The 22,456-nt window shown below is 45.1% G+C and overlaps 1 protein-coding gene across 2 annotated transcripts in view; it reads right to left on the bottom strand.

The window, feature by feature from the left end:
- LOC122544235 (uromodulin-like) overlaps window positions 1-22,456 on the bottom strand; it is a 39,465-nt gene that overhangs the window by 5,123 nt on the left and 11,886 nt on the right. For both annotated transcript variants that reach the window (XM_087981009.1, XM_087981010.1), the window contains exons 4-8: window positions 21,903-21,926; window positions 21,205-21,333; window positions 12,740-12,924; window positions 2,314-2,477; window positions 657-905 (exon numbers count right to left, since the gene is read on the bottom strand). In XM_087981009.1, coding sequence (XP_087837135.1) covers window positions 657-905; window positions 2,314-2,477; window positions 12,740-12,924; window positions 21,205-21,333; window positions 21,903-21,926 — 751 coding nt within the window. The remainder of the gene's footprint in view (window positions 1-656; window positions 906-2,313; window positions 2,478-12,739; window positions 12,925-21,204; window positions 21,334-21,902; window positions 21,927-22,456) is intronic.

Here is a 22,456-nt window from a genome sequence, read left to right as displayed (position 1 = left end):
AACATTTCTCTTCCTCTTTCCTGAATAGATTCAGTTTCAGTATGGGCAATTCCATATGGGTGGCATGGTGGCTTAGTGGTCAATACTGCAGCCTCATAGCACTAGGGACCCAGGTTCGATTCCAGCCTTGGTAACTGTCTGTGTGGAGTTTGCACATTCTTCCTGTGTCTGTGTGGGTTTCCACCCACGATCCCAAGATGTGTAGGTAAGGTGGATTGGCCATGCTAAATTGCCCATTGTGTTCGGTGCATTAGTCAGAAGGAAATGGATCTGGATGGGTTACTCTTCAGAGGGAGAGTATGGACTTGTTGGGCTGCATGCCCTGTTTCCATACTGTAGGGATTCTTTAAACAAAAAAGTTCAGTACCCTCTGGATGAAGAAATCATAATGCTAAATGGTCCAACCAGTTTTCTGAGACTGTATCCCCGGTTTCCAGAACCCCCCACCCAGGCTGAACATCCCCCTTGCATCTAGTCTGTCCAACCCTAATAACATTTTACATATTTCAATCAATCAATCAGTGGAGCCTTGTCCACTGTAATGAATACAGGGCCAGTCTAACCAATCTCTCCTCAGAACAGTCCTGCCATTCCCTGTATCAATGGAGTGAATATCTGCTGCACTCCCTCAGTGGTAAGTTGGTTAAAATACTCACTGCTCAGTGATGAAGACCCAGTGAGTTGCTTGCTTTGGATCACTCCCAGGGGTCGCCCAGCAGTTCTTCAATGTCAGCACAAATCGACTGGCATCAACACCCGACACAATTGTTCCGACGTAGATTTTACTGTTGATGTCCAGCACAACTGGGGTCTGGTTGAAGGGCTGGCTGTAACCAGAGTCACGATAAACTACCATCTTCGATTCAAAGAGCTTCTGACCACCTGGCAAGGTGATGTTTATAACACTGAGGAAAGCAGCAAAATGGAGGACGAGACATGAACAAAAACCCAGCAGTGAGTCAAACAACGAAACCAGAAGTTCTGGCAACCATCTCCACAACCCACCTTTCCCCAACAATCCTCCCTGTTCCTTGCATTCTAACCACTACCATCCCCCAATCTCTGCCCTTCCTCCCTCTGCATACCACTCCCCCACATCCATCCATCCCGCTCCCTTCCTCCATATCCCTACCTCTTCCCTCCCCCACATCCCTCCATATCCTCTTGTCTAGCCTACAGTCTTCCTACTCCCCCATATCCTTCATCTCCTCCCTCAGATCCACGGTTGGGCCTTTATGCCTCACTCTGAGCTTGGCAGACTGGAGTCACATGTACAGTAGTATCTAGGCTGTTAATGTAACTGATGAGAGTGTAGTGCTGGAAAAGCACAGCAGGTCAGGCAACATCCGAGGAGCAGGAGAATCGACGTTTCAGGCATAAGCCCTTCATCAGGAATCTGTGCTGTCTGGTTCTAAATTCACTTATCACCAGGAACAGTTTCTCCTCAACTACTGTAACCAGCTAGCTCAGGAGTTTGAAAACTTTATCAAATCTACTTAGTGTTCTGTTCTCCAAGCTAGGTCCTAACTTCCCAAATCTATCCTCAATTATTTGGAGGATTGTGTTCAGTTCTGGGCACCTTACATAAGAAAGGATATTAAAGCCCTGGATTCAGTTCAAAAGGAGAATGAAGGATTTTAGATACGAGGAAAGATTAGAGAGATTGGGCTTACTCTCCCCGGAGCAGAGAAAATTAAGATATGACCTTTTTGAAGTTTTCAATATGATGAACAATTCTGACAGGGTAGCAAAGGATATCCTGTTTTTACCAGTTGGTATGTCGGTAACTCGGGGATTACAATTTCCAGATTGTGAGCGAGAGAGCTAGGAGTAGCCTTTATTCAGACAGGTGTCAGGATTCGGGATTGCTGTCAGGGAGAGTGGCAGAGGCTGAGTCTACAGGAGGTTCAAAAGGAGAGCTGGATATATATTTGAAAATGACGAACTTAGAGGGCAACTGAGATAGGGCTGGTGAGTGGGAATGGCTGGATAGCTCTTTCAGGAGTAGTACAGACATGATGGGTTGAATGGTCTCCTTCTTTACTGTAAAATTCTAAGAGTCTATACTGAAGTCTCTGATCCCTGAAACTATCCTTGTAAATTTCTTCAGCACTCTCTCCAATGCATTCACATTGTTCCTATAATGTAGTGCCCACAAATGTACTCAATACACCTACTGAGGTCTAACAAGTGTCTTGAACAAGTTCCTTGCTCTTGTACTTTATGCCTCTATTAATAAAGCCAAGGGCACTATGCTTTACTAACTGCACTCTCCAGCTGTCCTCCCACTTTCAATGATTCATGGAAACTTGCCTCTGCATGGTTGAGATTACCACTGACGAGGAGATATTCATGGTTAGGGGATAGGCACATGAGAATTCAATCGTAACATTCCGTTGCCTTGTGATGATTGCCCCAGAATCAGCTTCAGTTAGCCCTCTGATGGCATTGGAATAGATGAAGTGTGTGCTGTTCACCTGGATGGACACGAGCAGAAACATATAGCCAACAGTCCATAGCTACCAAATCATTGACCTACTTCACATCAGCAATTCAAATTCTCCTTCGCAAAGCTGCAGCTCATAATGATAGTTCAGGGAATCTTCCTCATGTGGATCAGATCTGACAATAATTCACAGGATCTGTCCTCTACAAACTGATCACTGGCAAGAAAACCAGTCCCGTGACTTGGGTGATGATTGAGAAGAGGGAGTCAGTTCATTTCCACCAGAGGAGCACCTCAGCTGGATCAAAGAACCACCCCACTGACACCCAGCGTTCGGTCTCAGACACCTCCAGCAAAGACAAGTACAACTGAGAGCAGTTCACATTTAACATCTGGGGATCATTTGCACAGGCGGTCTTGTGAGGCTAATGGGAAGTGTCCCAATCTCTGAGCCAGCAGGTTTTCCCAGTCCAGAACTTGATGGACATGGAAAGGGGTGTTCATAGTGAGGCTAAACAGGATGCCTTTCGACTTGTAAGTTCTTCAAATTCAAGCCAAGAACAGGAAATATTCTTGGTCACCTATAGGAGGGGAGAGAATTGAAGCCTCTCCCGACTTTGTAACTCCTGGTGACAACATGGAGATAAATAAAGTTCTTTCCCCTGGTAGGAGAGGCCAAAATGAGAGGGCGTAGGTTTAAGGTGAGGACAAAGACCTGAAGGGCAACTTTTTCACAGAGGGTGTAGTATATAGAATGAGCTGCCAGACTTTGTAGTGGAGGCTGGTACAAATACAACATTTAAAAAGGCACCTGGAAGACTTTAGAGGGATATGGGCCAAGTGGTGACAAACGGAACTAGAGTAATTTCGGATGTGTGGTCAGCGGGTGTATGTGGACTACTTGACTCAGTTTCCTAGCTCGTGACATGGTGGTATTGTCATTGGCCCAATAACTCAGAGGCCCGGTCAATGTACAGAGGCTGTCATGGGTTCAAATCCCACCAGGGCAGCTGATGAAATTTCAGCTCAGTAAAAATCTGGAATAAAAAGCTACCCTCATGAGGACTGTGTAGCCACGGAGGATTATTGTTAAAAATCCTTTGGGATGACTAATGTGATTCAGAAAAGGCGATCTGTCATTACCCAGTCTGGTTTTCCACATAACTCCAGACCCACAGTGATGTGGGTGTCTTTTACTGACTTGACAATCAGGGATGGGTAATAAACACTGATCTCCACAGTCATGTCCATATCTGGTGAATAGCTGTGGCTCGTGAGGTTAGTAGACCATTGGGATGCCCTTCTGGGGAAGGTGGGACCTGTAGGAGGAGGATGGGTTGCACCTAAACTGGAGGGCCACAAATGTCCTGGCTGGGAGGTTTGTTCATGTGGTTCAGGAGGGTTTAAACTAGTTTGGCAAAGGGGTGGGGACAAAACTACATATCTGAGGGGGGGGGGGGGTACTTGTAGATGGGGCAGTGACAGGATGTAGTGAATCTATTAGAAAGGTTTTTCATGTGATGAAACAAAAGGGGTCAGTTAAAGTGAGTCTGCTTTAATGCAAGGAGTGTCAGAAATAAGAATGATGAACTTAGACCATGGATTAGTACTTGGGATTGTGATGTTGTGGCCATAACAAGACTTGGATTTCACAGGGACAGGAATGGTTGCTAGATGTTCCAGGGATTAGAACATTTAAAAAGAACAGGGAAGGTGGTAAAAGAGGAGGGGGCGTAGCATTGCTAATCAGAGAGTGCATCACAGCTACAGAAACGAAGGTCGTTGATGAAGGTTTGTCTACTGAGGCAGCGTGGGTGGAAGTTAGGAACAGCAACAGAGCAGCCATCTCATTGGGGGTTTTCTACAGACGCCCTAGTAGCAGCAGGGAGATTGAAGAACTCATAGGCTGGCAGAATTTGGAAAAATGCAGATGGAGTAGGGTTGTTGTTATGGGCGACTTCAACTTTCCCAATATTGACTGGAACCTCCTTAGTGCAGATGGTTTGGATGGAACAGTTTTTGTCAGGTGTTCAGGAGGGTTTCCTTACTCAGTATGTAGACAGCCATTTTGGATTTGGTGCTCAGCAATGAGCCAGGACAGGTGTCAGATCTCACTGTGGGAGAGCACTTTGGTGACAGTGACCATGACTGCCTCACGTTTACCATAGCCTTGAAGAAGGAAAGGAGCAGTTACCAAAGGAAGATATTTATTTGGGGAAAAGGAAATTATGATGCTATCAGGCAGGAGTTGGGAAGTACAGACTGGGAGCAATTGTTCCACAGAAAGGGCACAGCAGACATGTGGAGACTGTTTAAGGAGCATTGTTGTGAGTGGTGTACGAATTTGTTCCTCTGAGACAGGTAAGAAGAGGTAAGATTAAGGAACCTTGGATGACAAGAACAGAGGAGCTTCTCGTCTAAAAAGGAAGGCGGCAGCTTACATGAGGTGGAGGAAGCAAGGATCTAGCCCAGCTTTAGAGGATTACAGGCTTGCTAGAAAGGAGCTCAGAAATGAACTGAGGAGAGCCAGGAGGGGGCACGAAAAAGGTTTGGCAGGAAGGATTAGGGAGAACCAAAAGGCATTTTACTCATACATGAGGAATAAGAGAATGATCAGGGAGAAGGTAGGGCTGGTCAGGGATAGTGGAGGGAACTGGTGCATGGAGTCAGCAGATAGGGGAAGGCCTAAATGAGATCTTTGCTTCGGTTTTCACAAAGGAAAGGGACCTTATCATGAATGAGAACTTTGAGGAGCTGGGATACAGTCTTGACGAGATTAAGATTGCTGGTGTTTATGTGCTGGAAATTTTGGGAAACATTAAGATTGATAAGTCCCCAGGGCCAGACCAGATTTATCCTAGGTTGGTCCAGGAAGCGAGAAAGGAGGTTGCTAAGCCGTGGTGAGGATATTTGCCTCCTCACTCTCCACAGGAGTCGTACTGGAGGATTGGAGGGAGGAGAAAGTTGTTCCTCTTTTCAAGAAGGGTAATAGGGAAATCCCTAACAGTCAGCCTTATGTGTGTGGTCAGCAAAGTTTTGGAAAGAATTCTGAGGAATAGGAGTTATGACTATTTGGAAAAGCATAGCGTGATTAAAGGCAGTCAGCATGGCTTTGTGAGGAGCAGGTCATGCCTCACAAATCTTATTGAGTTCTTTGAGGAGGTGATGAGACAGGTCAACGAAGGTCAAGCAGTGGATGTGGTGTTCATGGACTTCAGCAAGGTATTTGATAGGGTTCCCCACGGTAGGCTCATTCATAAAGTCAGAAGTATGGGATAGAGGAAGATTTGGCTATCTGGATTCAGAATTGGTTGGCTGACAGAAGGCAGAGAGTGATTGTAGATGGAAAGTATTCTGCCTGGAGGACAGTGTTGAGTGGGGTCCCGCAGGACTCTGTTCTTGGGCCTCTGCTCTTTGTAGTTTTTATAAATGACTCGGATGAAGAGGTTGCGGGGTGTTGTTTACAGACGACATGAAGGTTGGAGGTGCTGTTGATAGTATAGAGGGCTATTGCAGGCTGCAGTGTGACATAGACAGGATGCAGAGCTGGGCTGAGAAATGGCAGATGGAGTTCAACCTGGATAAATGTGAAGTGATGCATTTTGGAAGGTCAAACTTGAATGCTGAACATAGGATTAAAGACAGGATTCTTGGCAGTATGGAGGAACAGAGGGATCTGGGTGTGCAAGTACATAGATCCCTCAAAGTTGCCACTCAAGTGGATAGGGTTGTTAAGAAATCATATGGTGTTTTGGCTTTCATTAACAGGGTGATCGAGTTTAAGAGCCAAGAGGTTTTGCTGCAGCTCTACAAGTCCCTGGTGAGACCACACTTGGAATATTATGTCCAGTTCTTGTCGCTCTATTATAGGAAAGATACAGAGGCTTTGGAGAGGGTGCAAAGAAAGTTTACCAGGATGCTGCCTGAGCTGAAGGGCTTGTCTTGCAAAGAGAGGTTGACGAAACTCTGACTTTTCTCTCTGGAGAGAGGAAGAGAGGAGACTTGATCGAGGTGTACAACGTAATGAGAGACATGGATAGTCAATAGCCAGAGACTTTTCCCCAGGGCAGGATTGACTGGCATGAGGGGTCATAGTTTAAAGGTTTTAGGAGGAAGGGATAGAGAAGATGTCAGAGGAAGGTTCTTTATGCAGAGAGTTGTGAATTCAATGCCAGCTGTGGTGGTGGAAGCAGAATCATTCGGGACATTTAAGCAACTGCACATGGACAACAGTGAATTGAGGGGCGAGTAGGTTCTATTATTTTATTTCAGATTAGCAATAATCCTCAGCACAACCTTGTGGGCCGAAGGGTCTGTTCTGTGCTGTACGTTTCTATCTTGTGTTCTAATAAAGAGATGAGTGTTCCAGACATGAGGTCCAAGCGCCATTCTGGCTGGAGTAGATTCGACCACTTACCCCCGTGGTGGAGGCATCAGGGGTATTGAAGGAGTGATAACATTGAATTGAGAGGATCAGCCATGATGATGTTGAATGGTGGAGCATGCCTGATGGACCCAATGACTTAACTACGGCTCCTATTTTCAGTGTTTCTCTGGGGGACTGTCCTGGCACTGTAGCTTAGGCTGACATGCAGTTTATCTGGCTGCAAGATGTCACTTGACCAGTAGATGGTAGTACTGCACCACAGACAATTCATTCTGAAGGTGTTCAAAGTTTGAGAGAAGATTTGTAGCTCGGGTGCTCGTTGTTGTGGTTCTGTTCGCCGAGCTGGGAATTTGTGTTGCAGATGTTTCGTCCCCTGTCTAGGTGACATCCTCAGTGCTTGGGAGCCTCCTGTGAAGCGCTTCTGTGATCTTTCCTCTGGCATTTGTAGTGGTTTGAATCTGCCGCTTCCGGTTGTCAGTTCCAGCTGTCCACTGCAGTGGCCGGTATATTGGGTCCAGGTCGATGTGCTTATTGATTGAATCTGTGGATGAGTGCCATGCCTCTAGGAATTCCCTGGCTGTTCTCTGTTTGGCTTGTCCTATAATAGTAGTGTTGTTCCAGTCGAATTCATGTTGCTTGTCATCTGTGTGTGTGGCTACTAGGGATAGCTGGTCGTGTCGTTTCGTGGCTAGTTGGTGTTCATGGATGCGGATCGTTAGCTGTCTTCCTGTTTGTCCTATATAGTGTTTAGTGCAGTCCTTGCATGGGATTTTGTACACTACATTGGTTTTTCTCATGCTGGGTATCGGGTCCTTCGTTCTGGCGAGTCGTTCTGGCGAACTTACCAGAACGAAGGACCTGATACCCAGCATGAGCAAAACTAACGTAGTGTACAAAATCCCATGCAAGGACTGCACTAAACACTATATAGGACAAACAGGAAGACAGCTAACGATCTGCATCCATGAACATCAACTAGCCACGAAACGCCACGACCAGCTATCCCTAGTAGCCACACACGCAGACGACAAGCAACATGAATTTGACTGGGACAACACTACTATCATAGGGCAAGCCAAACAGAGAACAGCCAGGGAATTCCTAGAGGCATGGCACTCATCCACAAACCCCATCAACAAACACATCGACCTGGACCCAATATACCAACCACTGCAGCGGACAGCTGGAACTGACAACCGGAAGTGGCAGAGACAAACCACTATAAATGCCGGAGGAAAGATCACAGAAGCGCTTCACAGGAGGCTCCCAAGCACTGAGGATGTCACCTAGACAGGGGACAAAACGTCTGCAACACAAATTCCCAGCTCGGCGAACAGAACCACAACAATTCATTCTGAACTTAAACATTCAACAAAAAAGTTTCACAATCGAGGTAACTAAATCAAAACAACACTATGCAGAATTCCAGTTTCCTTAATTAATAGAAGATAGAACATAGGACAGTACAGCACAGTACAGGCCCTTTGGCCCTCTATGTTGTGCCAGCCTTTTATCCTACTCAAAGCTGAGACTAACCTACATTGTACTATCTTTCATGTGTCTATACAAGAGTCACTTAAATGTCCCTAATGTCTCTGACTCTACCACCACCTACTGGCAGTGCATTCCACACACCCACTGCTCTGTGTAAATAACCTCCCTCTGACATCTCCCATAAGCCTTCCTCCAACCACCTTCACATTATGCCCCCTCTTGATAGCCATTTCCACCCTGGGAAAAGGTCTCTGGCTATCCACGATCTATGCCCCTCTACATCTTGAACACCTCTATCAAGTCACCTCTCATGCTTCTGCACCCCAATGAGAAAAGACCTAGCTCTCTCAACCTTTCTTCATAAGCCATGCCCTCCAGTCCAGGCAGCATCTTGGTAAATGTCCTCTTTAGAACATAGACAAGTACAGCACAGAACAGGCCCTTTGGCTCACGCTGTTGTGCCGAGGTTTAATCCTAATTTAAAATATAATAACCTAACCTACGCACCCCTCAACTCCCTACTATCCATGTGCCTGTCCAGCAGTCACATAAATGTCCCCAATGATTCTGCTTCCACCACCACAGCTGGCAATGCACATCCCATGCATTCACAACTCCCTGCGTAAATAGCCTACCTCTGAAGTCTCCTTTATACCACCCTCCTAATATCTTCAAACTATGACCCCTCATACCAGTCAATCCTGGGGAAAGGTCTCTGGCTATTGACTCTGTCTATGGCACTCATTATTTTGTACACCTCGATCAAGTTTCCTCTCTTCCTCCTCTCCAGAGAGAAAAATCTGAGCTTATTCAAGCTGTCTTCATAAGGCAAGCCCTCTAGTCCAGGCAGCATCCTGGTAAACCTTCTTTGCACCCTCTCCAAAGCCTCTGTATCTTTCCTATAATAGAGCGACCAGAACTGGACACAATATTCCAAGTGTGGTCTCACCAGGGACTTGTAGCACTGCAGCAAAACCTCACGGCTCTTAAACTCGATCACCCTGTTAATGAAAGCCAAAACACCATATAATTTCTTAACAACCCTATCCACTTGAGTGGCAACTTTGAGGGATCTATGTACTTGCACACCCAGATCCCTCTGTTCCTCCACACTGCCAAGAATCCTGTCTTTAATCCTATATTCAGCATTCGAGTTCGACCTTCCAAAATGCATCACTTCGCATTTATCCAGGTTGAACTCCATCTGCCATTTCTCAGCCCAGCTCTGCATCCTGTCTATGTCACACTGCAGCCTGCAATAGCCCTCTATACTATCAACGACACCTCCAACCTATGTGTCATCTGTAAATTTACTAACCCACCCCACAACCTCCTCATCCAAGTCATTTATAAAAACTACAAAGAGCAGAGGCCCAAGAACAGAATCCTGCGGGACCCCACTCAACACTGAACTCCAGGCAGAATACTTTCCATCTGAAATCACTCTCTGCCTTCTGTCAGCCAACCAATTCTGAATCCAGATAGCCAAATCTCCCTCTATCCCATACTTCCTGACTTTATGAATGAGCCTACCATGGGGAACCCTATCAAATGCCTTGTTGAAGTTCATACACACCACATCCACTGCTCGACCTTCGTTGACCTGTCCCATCACCTCTTCAAAGAACTCAATAAGATTAGTGAGGCATGACCTGCCCCTCACAAAGCTATGCTGACTGCCTTTAATCAAGTTATGTTTTGCCAAATAGTCATAAATCCTAACCCTTAATTCTTTCCAAAACTTTGCTGACCACAGACATAAGACTGACTGGTCTGTAATTGCCAGGGATTTCACTATGACCCCTCTTGAAAAGAGGAACAACATTCTCCTCCCTCCAATCCTCCGGTACGACTCCCGTGGAGAGTGAAGAAGCAAAGATCTTGGCTTCCCTTCTCGCTTTCCGGACCAACCTAGGATAAATCTGGCCTGGTCCTGGGGACTTATCAATCTTAATGTTTTCCAAAATTTCCAACACATCAACTTCATCAATTTTGATCCGGTCAAGACTGTATCCCAGCTCCTCGAAGTCTTCTTCATTAACAACAAGGTCCGTTTCCTTAGTGAAAACCAAAGCAAAAAATTCCTTTAGGCCTTCCCCTATCTGCTCAGACTGCAAGTTCCCTCCGCTACCCCTGACCGGCCCTACCTTCTCCCTGATCATTCTCTTATTCCTCACGTATGAGTAAAATGCTTTTTGGTTCTCCCTAATCCTTCCTGCCAAGCCTTTTTTGTGCCCCCTCCTGGCTCTCCTCAGTTCATTTCTGAGTTCCTTTCTAGCAAGCCTGTAATCCTCTAAAGCTGGGCTAGATCCTTGCTTCCTCCACCTCATGTAAGCTGCCTTCTTCCTTTTGACGAGAAGCTCCTCTGTTCTTGTCATCCAAGGCTCCTTAATCTTACCCCTTCTTACCAGTCTCAGAGGAACAAATTTGTGCATCACTCACAACAACTGCTCCTTAAATAGTCTCCACATGTCTGCTGTGCCCTGTGGAACAATTGCTCCCAGTCTGTACTTCCCAACTCCTGTCTGATAGCGTCATAATTTGCTTTTCCCCAAATAAATGTCTTCCTTTGGTAACTGCTCCTTTCACTCTCCAAGGTCAAGGCTAAACGTGAGGTAGTTGTGATCACTTTCACCAAAGTGCTCTCCCACCGCGCGATCTGACACCTGTCCTGGCTCGTTGCCGAGCACCAAATCCAAAATGGTCTCTCCCCTTTTTGGTCTGTCTACCCTCTCTAAAGCTTCCACATCCTTCCTATAATATGGTGACCAGAACTGAACACAATATTCCAAATGTGGTCTCACCAGAGAGCTAAAGAGCTGCAGCAAAACCTCATGGCTCTTAAACTCAATCCCCTTGCTAATGAAAGCCAACACACCATATGCCTTCTTAACAACCCTAACAACTTGGGTGGCAACTTTGAGGGATCTACAAACGTGGACCCCAAGATCCCTCTGTTCTTCTACACTGCTAAGAATTCTGCCTTTAATCCTGTATTCTGCCTTCAAATTCGACCTTCCAAAGTGAATGACTTTACACTTTTCCAGGCTGAACTCCATCTGCCAATTATCAATCCAGCTCTGCATCATGAGCCTCATTTCTGATAAAGGGAATTATGCCCATAACAAACTCTCCTGCTCCTTGGATGCTGCCTTACCAGCTGTGACTTTTCAGCACCAAACTCTTCTACCTGTCAATGTCCAGTTGCAATATACAACAGCCGTCCACACTATCCACAACTCCACCACCTTCACGCCACTGAAACTTACTAACACACCCTTCCACTTCCTCATCCAAGTCATTTATAAAAATCACAAAGAGCAGAGGTCCCAGAACTGATCCCTGTGGAACACCACTGGTCACCAAGCTTCAGGCTAAATATTTTCTATTTATCACACCCTCTATCTTCTATATGTTAGCCAATTCTATTATCCAGACAGACAGGTTTCCCTGTATCCCATGCCTCCTTACTTTCTGAATGAGCTGACAATGGGGAACTTTATCAAATGCCCTGCTAATATCCATGTACACCACATCCACTGGTCTACCTTCTTCAATGTGTTCAAAGAATTCAATAGGGTTTGAGAGTCATTACCTGCCCCTCACAAAGCTGTGCTGACTATCTCTAATCAAACTATGATTTTCCAAGTAATCGTAAGTCCTGTCTCTCAGAATCCTCTCCAATAATTTGCCCACCACTGACGTTAAGACTGACAGGTCTGTAATTCCTAGAATTATCCTATCCCTTTCTTGAACAAGGGAACAACATTTGCCACCCTCCAATCATCTGGTACTACTCCAGTAGGCAATGAGGACGCAAAGATCTTTGCCAAAGATGCAGCAATCTCTTCTCTCATTTCCTGTAGAAATCTTGAGTATACCCCATCTGGCCTAGGGGATTGACCTCTGCTTATGTTTTTTAAAGTTTTCAGCACATCCTCCTTCCTAACATCAACCTGTTTTAGCAGATTGTTTTGTTTCACACTGTCCTCAGAAATATCAAGGTCTCTGTCAGTCGTGAATACTAAAGCAAAGTATTCATTAAGGACCTCCCCTACTTCCTCTGACTTCAGGCACAAGTCCCCTTCACTATCCCTGATCCCTTTATTATTTCAGTGGAGCTCTGCCACAGAAGATGGTAGAGACAGGATCTTTGAATATTTTTACAGTGGAATTGGATACATTTTTATTAGCTGGGGAAGTTGCGGGTGGCAAATGGGAACATGGGATTGGAAACACAAACAGATCAACTATTGAATGGCAGAGCAGAGCTCAAAGGACTAAGGGGCCCACTGTTATTTGGATGGAAATCAGGAGCTTGTAGGAACCCAAGACCCTATACCCTCCGTCTCACCATCACCCCCCAGGAATAAGAAGGATCAACACAGACAGATGATTGAACTGCACCAGACCTGGAGTTTGTTACCGCAGGTGATTCTGTTACTGACAAACGGAAAGATCACTCGGCCTCGGCTAGTGCTTCCCACACAACTGGGGTCATTCAGATGTAAGCTATCGGTGGAGAGTCCAACATCAAACAACATGCAGCGGGAGAGGGATACTGCACTGCCAGTGCCGTTACAGCTCAGAGAGTAATCTGCAATTGGAGCAACACAGATTGTGAGAGAGAGAGAGTGCCTGCAGCCAAGAGGCAGTGAATCCTGAAGCAATTCGGTCCTTCATTCCACAGCAAGGCAACTTCAGGAACAGTATACTGACCCTGGAGAAAGAATTCTTCAAAGACTGACCAAAATGACTCAGGAACTCAAAAAAAGAGTGAAGATACTAAGACAGATTATACAGACTCCGCGCAGATTCTCATGTGGAATGTTACAAGACCAAGGTAATGCAAAGCGTTTCAAATGTCAATTATTACAGCAGATACAAACTTGCTGAACTCCTCATCTCCCTCATTCGCTGGGTTTAAGGAGATTAAGCTGTCCTCCAGTCCGTCAAGGGGACATCATTCAATAAATGTGTGACATTGTCGGGCAGTCTCGGCCAGAGTGTGGAAGAACTTTATACTTCAGTCACAGTACTGGAAATTCACTGCACAGGGACCCTCACCCGTTCTCATAGCCAGGACTGTTCCCTGCTTACAGAGGCTGTCCTTCAACAAAGCATTTCTGAGTGAGTCAACAAGATTAATCCCATAACAACCGAAAGAACTGAGGATGCTGTAAATCAGAAACAAAAAATTAAAAATCAGAAATTACTGGAAAAGCTCAGAACTGGAAGGGTCACTCGAGCTGAAACATTAACTCTGATTTCTCTCCAAAAGGTGCTGCCAGATATGCTGAGCTTTATCTGAGATTAATCCCACGACTGGAGAACTCAAGAGCGAGGGCGAGGTAACTTGCAAATTGGAAGCAAGTTGTTCCACTGGGGAACAACTTCCTCAGCAGCCAAGGGATCTCCCTCCAAAGAGGTGCAAGTTGCAAGGAGATAGTTGGAGTTTCCCTGGACCGAGAAAGGAAGATGTTCCCCGATGCTGGGAAATGGAGGGATACAGAACTAAATTCCTACACTGTTCCAATGCACTTTGGCCAAACAGTTTCTCTAATGGCATCTTCCTGTGCCCAAAATTCAAGACTCTCACTGGCTATTAGCTCAGGGAACAGCTTCCCATCTTCAAAAGATGCTTCACATCAGACCTTTTAAAGAATTCATCCCTGGAGTCTTCATTGCTGACTGCTTGATCAATATTTAACCATGCAGTGCACAGTGAACAATCAATCCCATTGCTGTGGGTCTGGAGTCATATGTAGACCAGACCAGGTAGGAGCAGCAGATTTCCTGCCCTGAAGGACATTACTGAACCAGATTAGATTCTCTACAGTTTGGAAACAGCCATTTGGCCTAACAACTCCACACTGACCATCCCATCCAGACCCCATTTCCCCGACATTTACCCCTGACTAATGCACCTAAAGCTATGGGCAATTTAGCTTGGCCAATTCACCTAACCTACACACTTTTGGACTGTGGGAGGAAACCGGAGCAGCCGGAGGAAAACCGCGCAGACACGGGGAGAATGTGCAAACTCCACACAGACAATCATCCGAGGCTGAAATCGAACCCCAGTCCTTATTGCTGTGTGAGGCAGCAGTGCCTCCCTGTACTAGATTTTCAATTCCAGATTTTTATTGAATTAACGTTCCAGCATCTGCCTCAGTGGGATCTGAACCCATGTCCCCAGCACATTCACATGAGGTTCAGGATAACTACTTACATTAATACTACATCAGCACCTCCCTCATGCTCTGCTAATGGTAATATCACTGGGTTTGTGATCCAGAGCTCGAGGTTAATGCCATTGGATAGGGATTCACATTCCACCACAGCAGCTTAAATTCTATCACACTCCCCTGGGGTAGTGCACTGGAAATCAGATCTCATTATTCCTGAATTTATTAAAGTTATGGATTTTTAACTGAAAGATTCCTGAATTTTCCAACCTTTCAGACCTAGGTTCACAGAAAGCGTGGATCACGTTCCTGTAGTGAACCAAAAATCTATTGGTTAGAAGGGATTTAAATAACTAGGTGGTTGTTTTGGACCAGTAAAAACTCGATCCACTGTTTTCGATGCTAAAGGGCTGTTTTCAATGCTCTGGACGTTTATTACTCAATGACAAGTAAATAGAGTTTAGTTACACATAACAATTATAAGCTGTTGGCATACAAGTCTGCAAATTAAGACACTAATCACTTTATAAAATCCCCCTTAACAGGCACACACACACACACAGATAAAGGATTATGATCAGAGAGAACACTGGGAAAGCCGCTCAGCGATTGTTGTCGGGTCAATTCTTTTGCCAGTCAGAATGCTGCTTCTCAGTTGTCCTTCTCTGGAAGAATTCATCAGTTTGCGAGGGGCACAGGGTGACTGGTTTACTGATAAAAGGTCTCTTCCTTAATGAAAAGTTGCAGCTTACAACAATGTTCAGAGCAAGTTAAACTGGTATTCTTCAGATTTAAAGTGGCTTATTGCAGAGAACTGAGAAAGTTCTGAGCTGGAGGTCAGATGACTTTTCCATATCTTGTTCACAGCCCAGGCTTTTTTTTTTTTACCTAGCTGAGAACCATTCACATAATTGTTGACACACTGGACGTCTTTGGCGTTGGTCATAGAGACAGAGCTGTACAGCATGGAAATAAACCTTTCAGTCCAACTCATCCATGCTGACCAGATATTTGAAATTAATCTAGTCCCATTTGCCAGCTTTTGGCCCATATCCCCAGAATTATCTCCGTAATGGCACTGTGGGTCAACCCACAGTAGGTGGACTGCAGCGGTTCAGAAAGACAGCTCACCAACACCTTCTGAAGTGCAACTAGGGACAGGGTAATAAATGCTGGCCCAGCCAGTCATGTCTACATCCCATGAATGAATAAACTTCCCTCTAAACCCTTTCTATTTATGTACCCACCCAGATGCCTTTTAAATGTTGTAATTGTATCAGCTTCCACCACTTCCTCTGGCAGCTCATTCCATACACACACACCACCCTCTGCGTGAAAAAATTGCCTTTTAGGTCTGTTTCATATCTTTTCCCTCTCACCCTAAACCTATGCCCTCTAGTGCTTGTCTCCCCCACCACAGGGAAAGACCTTGTCTATTTACCCTATCCATGCCCCTCATGATTTTATAAACCGCTATAAGGTTATCCCTCAGCCTCCGACGTTCCAGAGAAAACAGCCCCAACCTATTCAGACTGTACAAGAAGGGTAGTAGGGATATTCTGGGTAACTACAGACCAGTGAGCCTGACATTAGTGGTGGGAATGTTGCTGGAGAAGGTACTGAGGGATATTTATATTTAGAAAAGAATGGGCTTATCAGTAATAGGCAACATGGATCTGTGCAGGGGAGATCGTGCCTTACCAACTTAATAAAGTTCTTTGAGGAAGTAACCAGGTTGATAGATAAAGGAAGGGCTGTTGATGTCATATACATGGACTTTAGTAAGGCGTTTGATAAGGTTCCCCATGGTAAACTAATAGAGAAAGTGAGGTCACATGGTATGCAGGGTGTTCTAGCTAGGTGGACAAAGAACTGGTTGACCAACAGGAGACAGAGAGGAGTAGTTGAAGGGAGTTTCTCGAAATGGAGAAAAGTGACCAATGGATCAGTATTGGGCCCACTGTTGTTTGTGATATACATAAATGATCTGGAAGAGGGCACTGTTGGTATGATCAGCAAGTTTGCAGATGATACGAAGATTGGTGGAGTAGCAGAAAGCATAAGGGACTGTCAAAGAATACAGGAGGGTATAGATAGACTGGAGAGTTGGGCAGAAAAGTGACAGAGTTCAATCCAGACATGTAAGGTGATGCATTTAGACAAGTCTAATTCTAGAGCGAATTGTACATTGAACGGAAGAGCCTTGGGAAAAGTTGATGGGCAGAGAGACCTGGGAGTGCAGGTCCATTGTACCCTGAAGGTTGCTGCACAGGGGGATAGAGTGGTCAAGAAGGCATATGGTATGCTTGCATTCATTGCCAGAGTATAAGAGCTGGCAAGTCATGTTAAAATTGTACAAGACATTGGCTCAGCCACATTTGGAATACTGTGTACAGTTCTGGTCACCACATTACCAAAAGGATGGGGACACTTTGGAGAGGGTGCAGAGAAGGTTTACAAGGATGTTACCTGGTATGGAAAGTGTTAGCTATGAAGAGACGTTGAGTAGGTTAAGTTTGTTTTCATTAAAAAAAAAGGAGATTGAGGGGGAGCTGATTAAGGCTTACAAAATCATTAAGGGTATAGACAGGATGGATAAGCTTTTTCCCAGGGTGAAGGATTTAATAACGAGAAGTCACGCTTTCAAGGTGAGAGGTGGAAAGTTTAAGGGGGGTACATGTGGCAAGTACTTCACACAGAGGGTGGTGGGCGTCTGGAACGCGTTGCCAGCAGAGGTGGTAGAGGCAGGCACCGTAGATTCATTTAAGATGCGTCTGGACAGATTCATGAGTAGGTGGGGAGCAGAGGGATACAGATGCTTAGGAATTGGGAAACAGGTTTAGATAGTAGATTTGGATAGGCTCAGACTTGGAGGGCTGAAGGGCCTGTTCTTGGGCTGTAAATTTTCTTTGTTCTTCTTTGTCCATATAGTTCAAACTCTCCAACCCTGGCAACATCCTTGTCAATCTTTTCCGAACCCCTTAAATATTTCACAACATCTTTCCAATATCAAGGAGATCAAAATTGCACACAGTATTCCAGAAGTGGCCTAACCAATGTCCTGGAAAAGCATAGCAGGTCAGGCAGCATCCGAGGAGCAGGAATATCGACATTTGATGACGGGCTCCTGCCCAAAACATCTATTTTCCTGCTCCTCGGATGCTGCCCGACCTGCTGTGCTTTTCCAGCACCACTCTAATCTGGACTCTAATCTCCAGCATCTGCAGTCCTCACTTTCACCTAATCAATGTCCTGTACAGCCACAATATGATCTCCCAACTCCTATACTCAGTACACTGACCAATAAAGGCAAACGTGTGTGACTGGCCATTAAACCACAAATTAATCAGCTCAGTGCCAAAAAAGCTCCATTTGTACACAATTCCAGTTTATCTGTAATTTACATTTCAATTGCTGATTCAACAAGCAGCTGTGTAAATTATGCTGTACAACGAGGGTCAAATTACTTACTTTCTCAGCATGTAGCAATCCCTGCAACCTCTAAATTGGAAATAGTCCCTTTACTGTTTCAATCCACAATTAGAGTCAGAGACGTACAGCATGGAAACAGACCCTTCAATCCAACTCGTCAATGCCGACCACATATCCTAAACAAATCTAGTCCCATTTGCCAGCATTTGGCCCATATCCCTCGAAAGCCTTCCTATTCATGTACCCATCCTAGTGCCTTTTACTAGATCATATCCTGATCACTTCTTCTGGCAGCTCACTCCATACAAGCACCACCCTCTGTGGAAAAAGTTGCCTCTTAAGTCCCTTTTAAATTTTTCCCCTCTCACCTTAAACCTATGCCTTCTCGTTCTGGTCTCCCCATCCCAGGGAAAAGATCTTGTCTATTTACCTTATCCCTGCCCCGAATGATTTTATAAACCTCTATAAGGTCACCCCTCAGCCTCCGACGCTCCAGGGAAAACAGCCCCAGCCTGTTCAGCCTCTCCCTATAGCTCAAAACCTCCAACCCTTGCAACATCCTTGTAAATCTTTTCTGAACCCTTTCAAGTTTCACAACATCCTTCCTATAGCAGGGAAACCAGAATTGCACACAATGTTCCAAAAGTGGCCTAACCAATGTCCTGTACAGCTGCAATATGACCTCCCAACTCCTGTACTTAATGCTCTGACCAACAAAGGAAAGCCGCCTTCACTATCCTATCTACCTGCGAATTTCAAGGAACTATGAACCTGTACTCCGTTCAGCAACATTCCCCAGCACCTTACCACTAAGTGTATAAGTCCTGCCCTGATTTGCCTTTCCAAAATGCAGCACCTCACATTTATCTAAATTAAACGCCATCTGTTACTCCTCAGCCCATTAGCCCATCTGATCAAGATCCTGTTGTAATCTGAGGTAACCTTCTTTGCTATCCACAACATCTCAAAGTGGGCGGCACGGTGGGTCAGTGGTTAGCACTGCTGCCTCACAGCGCCAGAGACCCAGGTTCAATTCCTGCCTCAGGTGACTGACTGTGTGGAGTTTGCACATTCTCCTCGTGTCTGCGTGGGTTTGCTCCGGTTTCCTCCCACAGTCCAAAGATGTGCAAGTTAGGTGAATTGGCCATGCTAAATTGCCCGTAGCGTTAGGTGAAGGGGTATGGGTTGGTTGTGCTTCGGCAGGTCGGTGTGGACTTGTTGGGCCGAAGGGCCTGTTTCCACGCTGTAAGTAATCTAATCTCCAATTTTAGTCTCATCTGCGAAATTACTAACTGTCCCTCTTATGCTCTCATCCAAATCATTTATATGAATGATGAAAAGTAGAGGGCCCAGCACCGATCCTTGTGGCACTCCACTGGTCACAGGCCTCCAGTCTGAAAAACAACCCTCCGCCACCACCCTCTGTCTTCTACCTTTGAGCCACTTCTGTATCCAAATGGCTAGTTTCTCCCGGTATTCCATGAGATCTAACCTTGCCAACCAGTCTCCCATAGGGAACCTAGTTGAACGCCTTACTGAAGTCCATATAGATCACGTCCACCTCTCTGTGCTAATCAATCCTTTTTGTTACTTGTTCAAAAAACTCAATCAAGTTTGTGAGACATGCTTTCCAGTGCACAAAGCCACGTTGGCTATCCCTAATCAGTCCTTGCCTTTCCAAATACATATAAATGTTGATTGGAATGGATGGATTGGACCGAAGGGTCTGTTTCCGCGTTGTCATCTCTATGACTCTACGACTCTATATTCTTGATCTGTTTAGCCCTAAGAATTATATATAACTCTTTCTTGAAAAGATTCAATGTTTTGACTTGAATTGCTTTTTGTAGCAGAGAATTCCACAGGCTCACCACTCTATGAAGAAAGAAAATTCTCCTCACTTCAGTCCTAAATGGCTTATCCTGTCTCCTTATGCTGTGATCATTTGATTCTGGACTCTCTGTTTTTCAGGAACATCCTCCTGGTGTTTACACTGTTTAGTACTGTTTAGAGTTCTAAACTCCCATGAATATAATACCAACTGATCATGCATCGGTTCTCAGGAATCAGTCTGGTAAAAGTATCGCTGCACTCTCTCCATCACCAGAACATCCTTCCTCAGGTACAGAGACCTTAACTGACCACAGTACTGCAGGTGTGCTCTCACCAAGGCCATGGACAACTGCAGCAAGACATTTTTGGTCCTGTACTTAAATCCTCTCACTACGAAGGCCAACACACCATTTGCCTTCTTCATTGCCTGCTGAACCTGCCTGCATACTTTCAGAGACTGGTGTACAAGGAACTCATTGCACCTCACTCTTTCCCTAACCTATCTCCATTTGGATAATAATCTGCCATGTGCTTTTTGCTACCAAAACGGATAACCTCACAATTATTCACATTATCGTGCATCTGCCATACAGTTGCCCACTCACTGTCCAAATCACTCTGCAACATCTCTGAATCCATGTCACGGCTCACCCTCCCACCCAGCTTTGTGTGGTCTGCAAATTTTACAACTAGTTCCCTTATCTAAAATGACTGATGTATAGCATGAATATCTGGGGTCCCTGCGACACCCCATTAATCACTGCCTGACACTGGGAAAAATATCTGTGTATTCCTTCTCTGTTACCTGTCTGCCAACCCGTTCTCTATGCACGTCAGTACACTATCCCCAATCCCATGAGCTTTAATTTTACATGCTAATCTCTGGCAAGAGTCTGTAGCTGAAAATGTGTTGCTGGAAAAGCGCAGCAGGTCAGGCAGCATCCAGGGAACAGGAGAATCGACGTTTCGGGCATAAACCTGGGTTCCTGAAGAAGGGCTTATGCCCGAAACGTCGATTCTCCTGCTCCCTGGATGCTGCCTGACCTGCTGCGCTTTTCCAACAACACATTTTCAGCTCTGATCTCCAGCATCTGCAGTCCTCACTCTCTCCTCAAAGAGTCTGTAGCCTCAGGCCAGGGCTGTATGCTTGGGTATCAACTAGATTCCCAGCTTGAGACTTATTTCAATGCAGCTGAATATCAACATTGGCCATTCTCTGCTGACTGGGATCGAAAAGATTGTTTCTCAGAACATTTCCAGTGAGGCTGAAGAGACTAATTATCGAAGGTGCATTTCAGAAAATAAGGAATCTGTAATTCCTGAGAAGGGTGAAGGTTTAGAAACTGAATATAAAAACAAAAGGGGATAAAGATTTGCACCAGTGAGATTATGATATATTCAGCCAGGATGCAGGAGCGACTCACCAAAGGTGTTGTCGATCCTGGAGCGTGTCTGGTTAGTGCAAACACAGCCAATGTTCCCATGACGTTGACCACATCTCTCCCACTCAGTGCAACCCTGATCTGCACAAGGGTCTGGGAAGGATCCACCAACTGAAAAAGGAAACTTTCAGAGGAAATTAAACAAGTCCCCAAAACCCTGTCACCATAATACAGCAAAATCCAAGTGTTTGCAAAGAGCAGACGATGAAACTGAGGACAATGCTGAGAGATGTACACAACATACTCAAATAAAAAAGCTGTGGAGATAGGGAGGGAGTTAAAATTCAGAGTGAACGCTTTACTCTGTATCTAACCTCATGCTGTTACTGTCCCTGTCCCTGTCCCTGTCAGTGTTTCATGGGGGGACAGTGTAGAGAGAGCTTTACTCTGTATCTAACCCCGGGCTGTCCCTGTCCTGGGAGTGTTTGATATGGGGACAGTGTAGAGAGAGAGTTATACTTTCAAATTAATAGAGTAAAGTGATCTAACCCTGTGTTTTCTGGTTGCCTCCTGGTGATTCATCTGTAGCTGCATTTCACAAAGAAGGAGAAAAAGAGGTGAGAGAGAATTGGGCAGGGTGGGGTGGTGGGTGAGATTGACTGAGGGAATTGAAGTATTTAAGTTAATGAATTGATTAATTATCTGACAAATTACACCAATAAAGGGGAGGGTAATTTTACCTGAACTTGTCGGCAAGATGGTGGCTGGAAGAGAATTTAAACAATGTCAGAATGAACACTTTTAGCCAGTCTGTAAGAGAACAGATAATCACCTTTACAGCAATTAGGTTAGATTATGAACACCTCTGTTTTAAAACACAAACACTGCCCTCATAAAGTCTCTTCTGGGAAATTAAGAGTGAATTTTATCCAGATCATTGAGTACCTTTAGAAACTAATTGCCTTTTGATTTATGGAATAAATGCCTAGACAGGAAAGCATCCTAACCCACTGGATGAGTTTGATACATAGGATCAGGAGAAGGCCACTCAGCAAAGAGCATGGTTGATCTGGGAGTGATTTTGACTTTATTTCCTGCTCATTGCCTGACTCCCCCACTTTCCATGATCCTCCAATCCCATCACTGGAAAATCATTAAACTAAATTATTTGTTGAAGTCCTGAACTAACCATTTGAAAAGGATAAATCCTGCTACCTATTCTGTTAAGATTACACCTCCCCCCCCCCAAACATCACCTCCACCATTAATCACTGAAAACTCATGCACAAAGCTC

Source organism: Chiloscyllium plagiosum, unplaced genomic scaffold (assembly GCF_037043375.1).
Source record: "Chiloscyllium plagiosum isolate Xiang-an unplaced genomic scaffold, Cpla_swu_hap1 HiC_scaffold_38, whole genome shotgun sequence".
Taxonomy (NCBI): domain Eukaryota; kingdom Metazoa; phylum Chordata; class Chondrichthyes; order Orectolobiformes; family Hemiscylliidae; genus Chiloscyllium; species Chiloscyllium plagiosum.
This window is presented reverse-complemented; position numbering and strand designations above follow the sequence as displayed.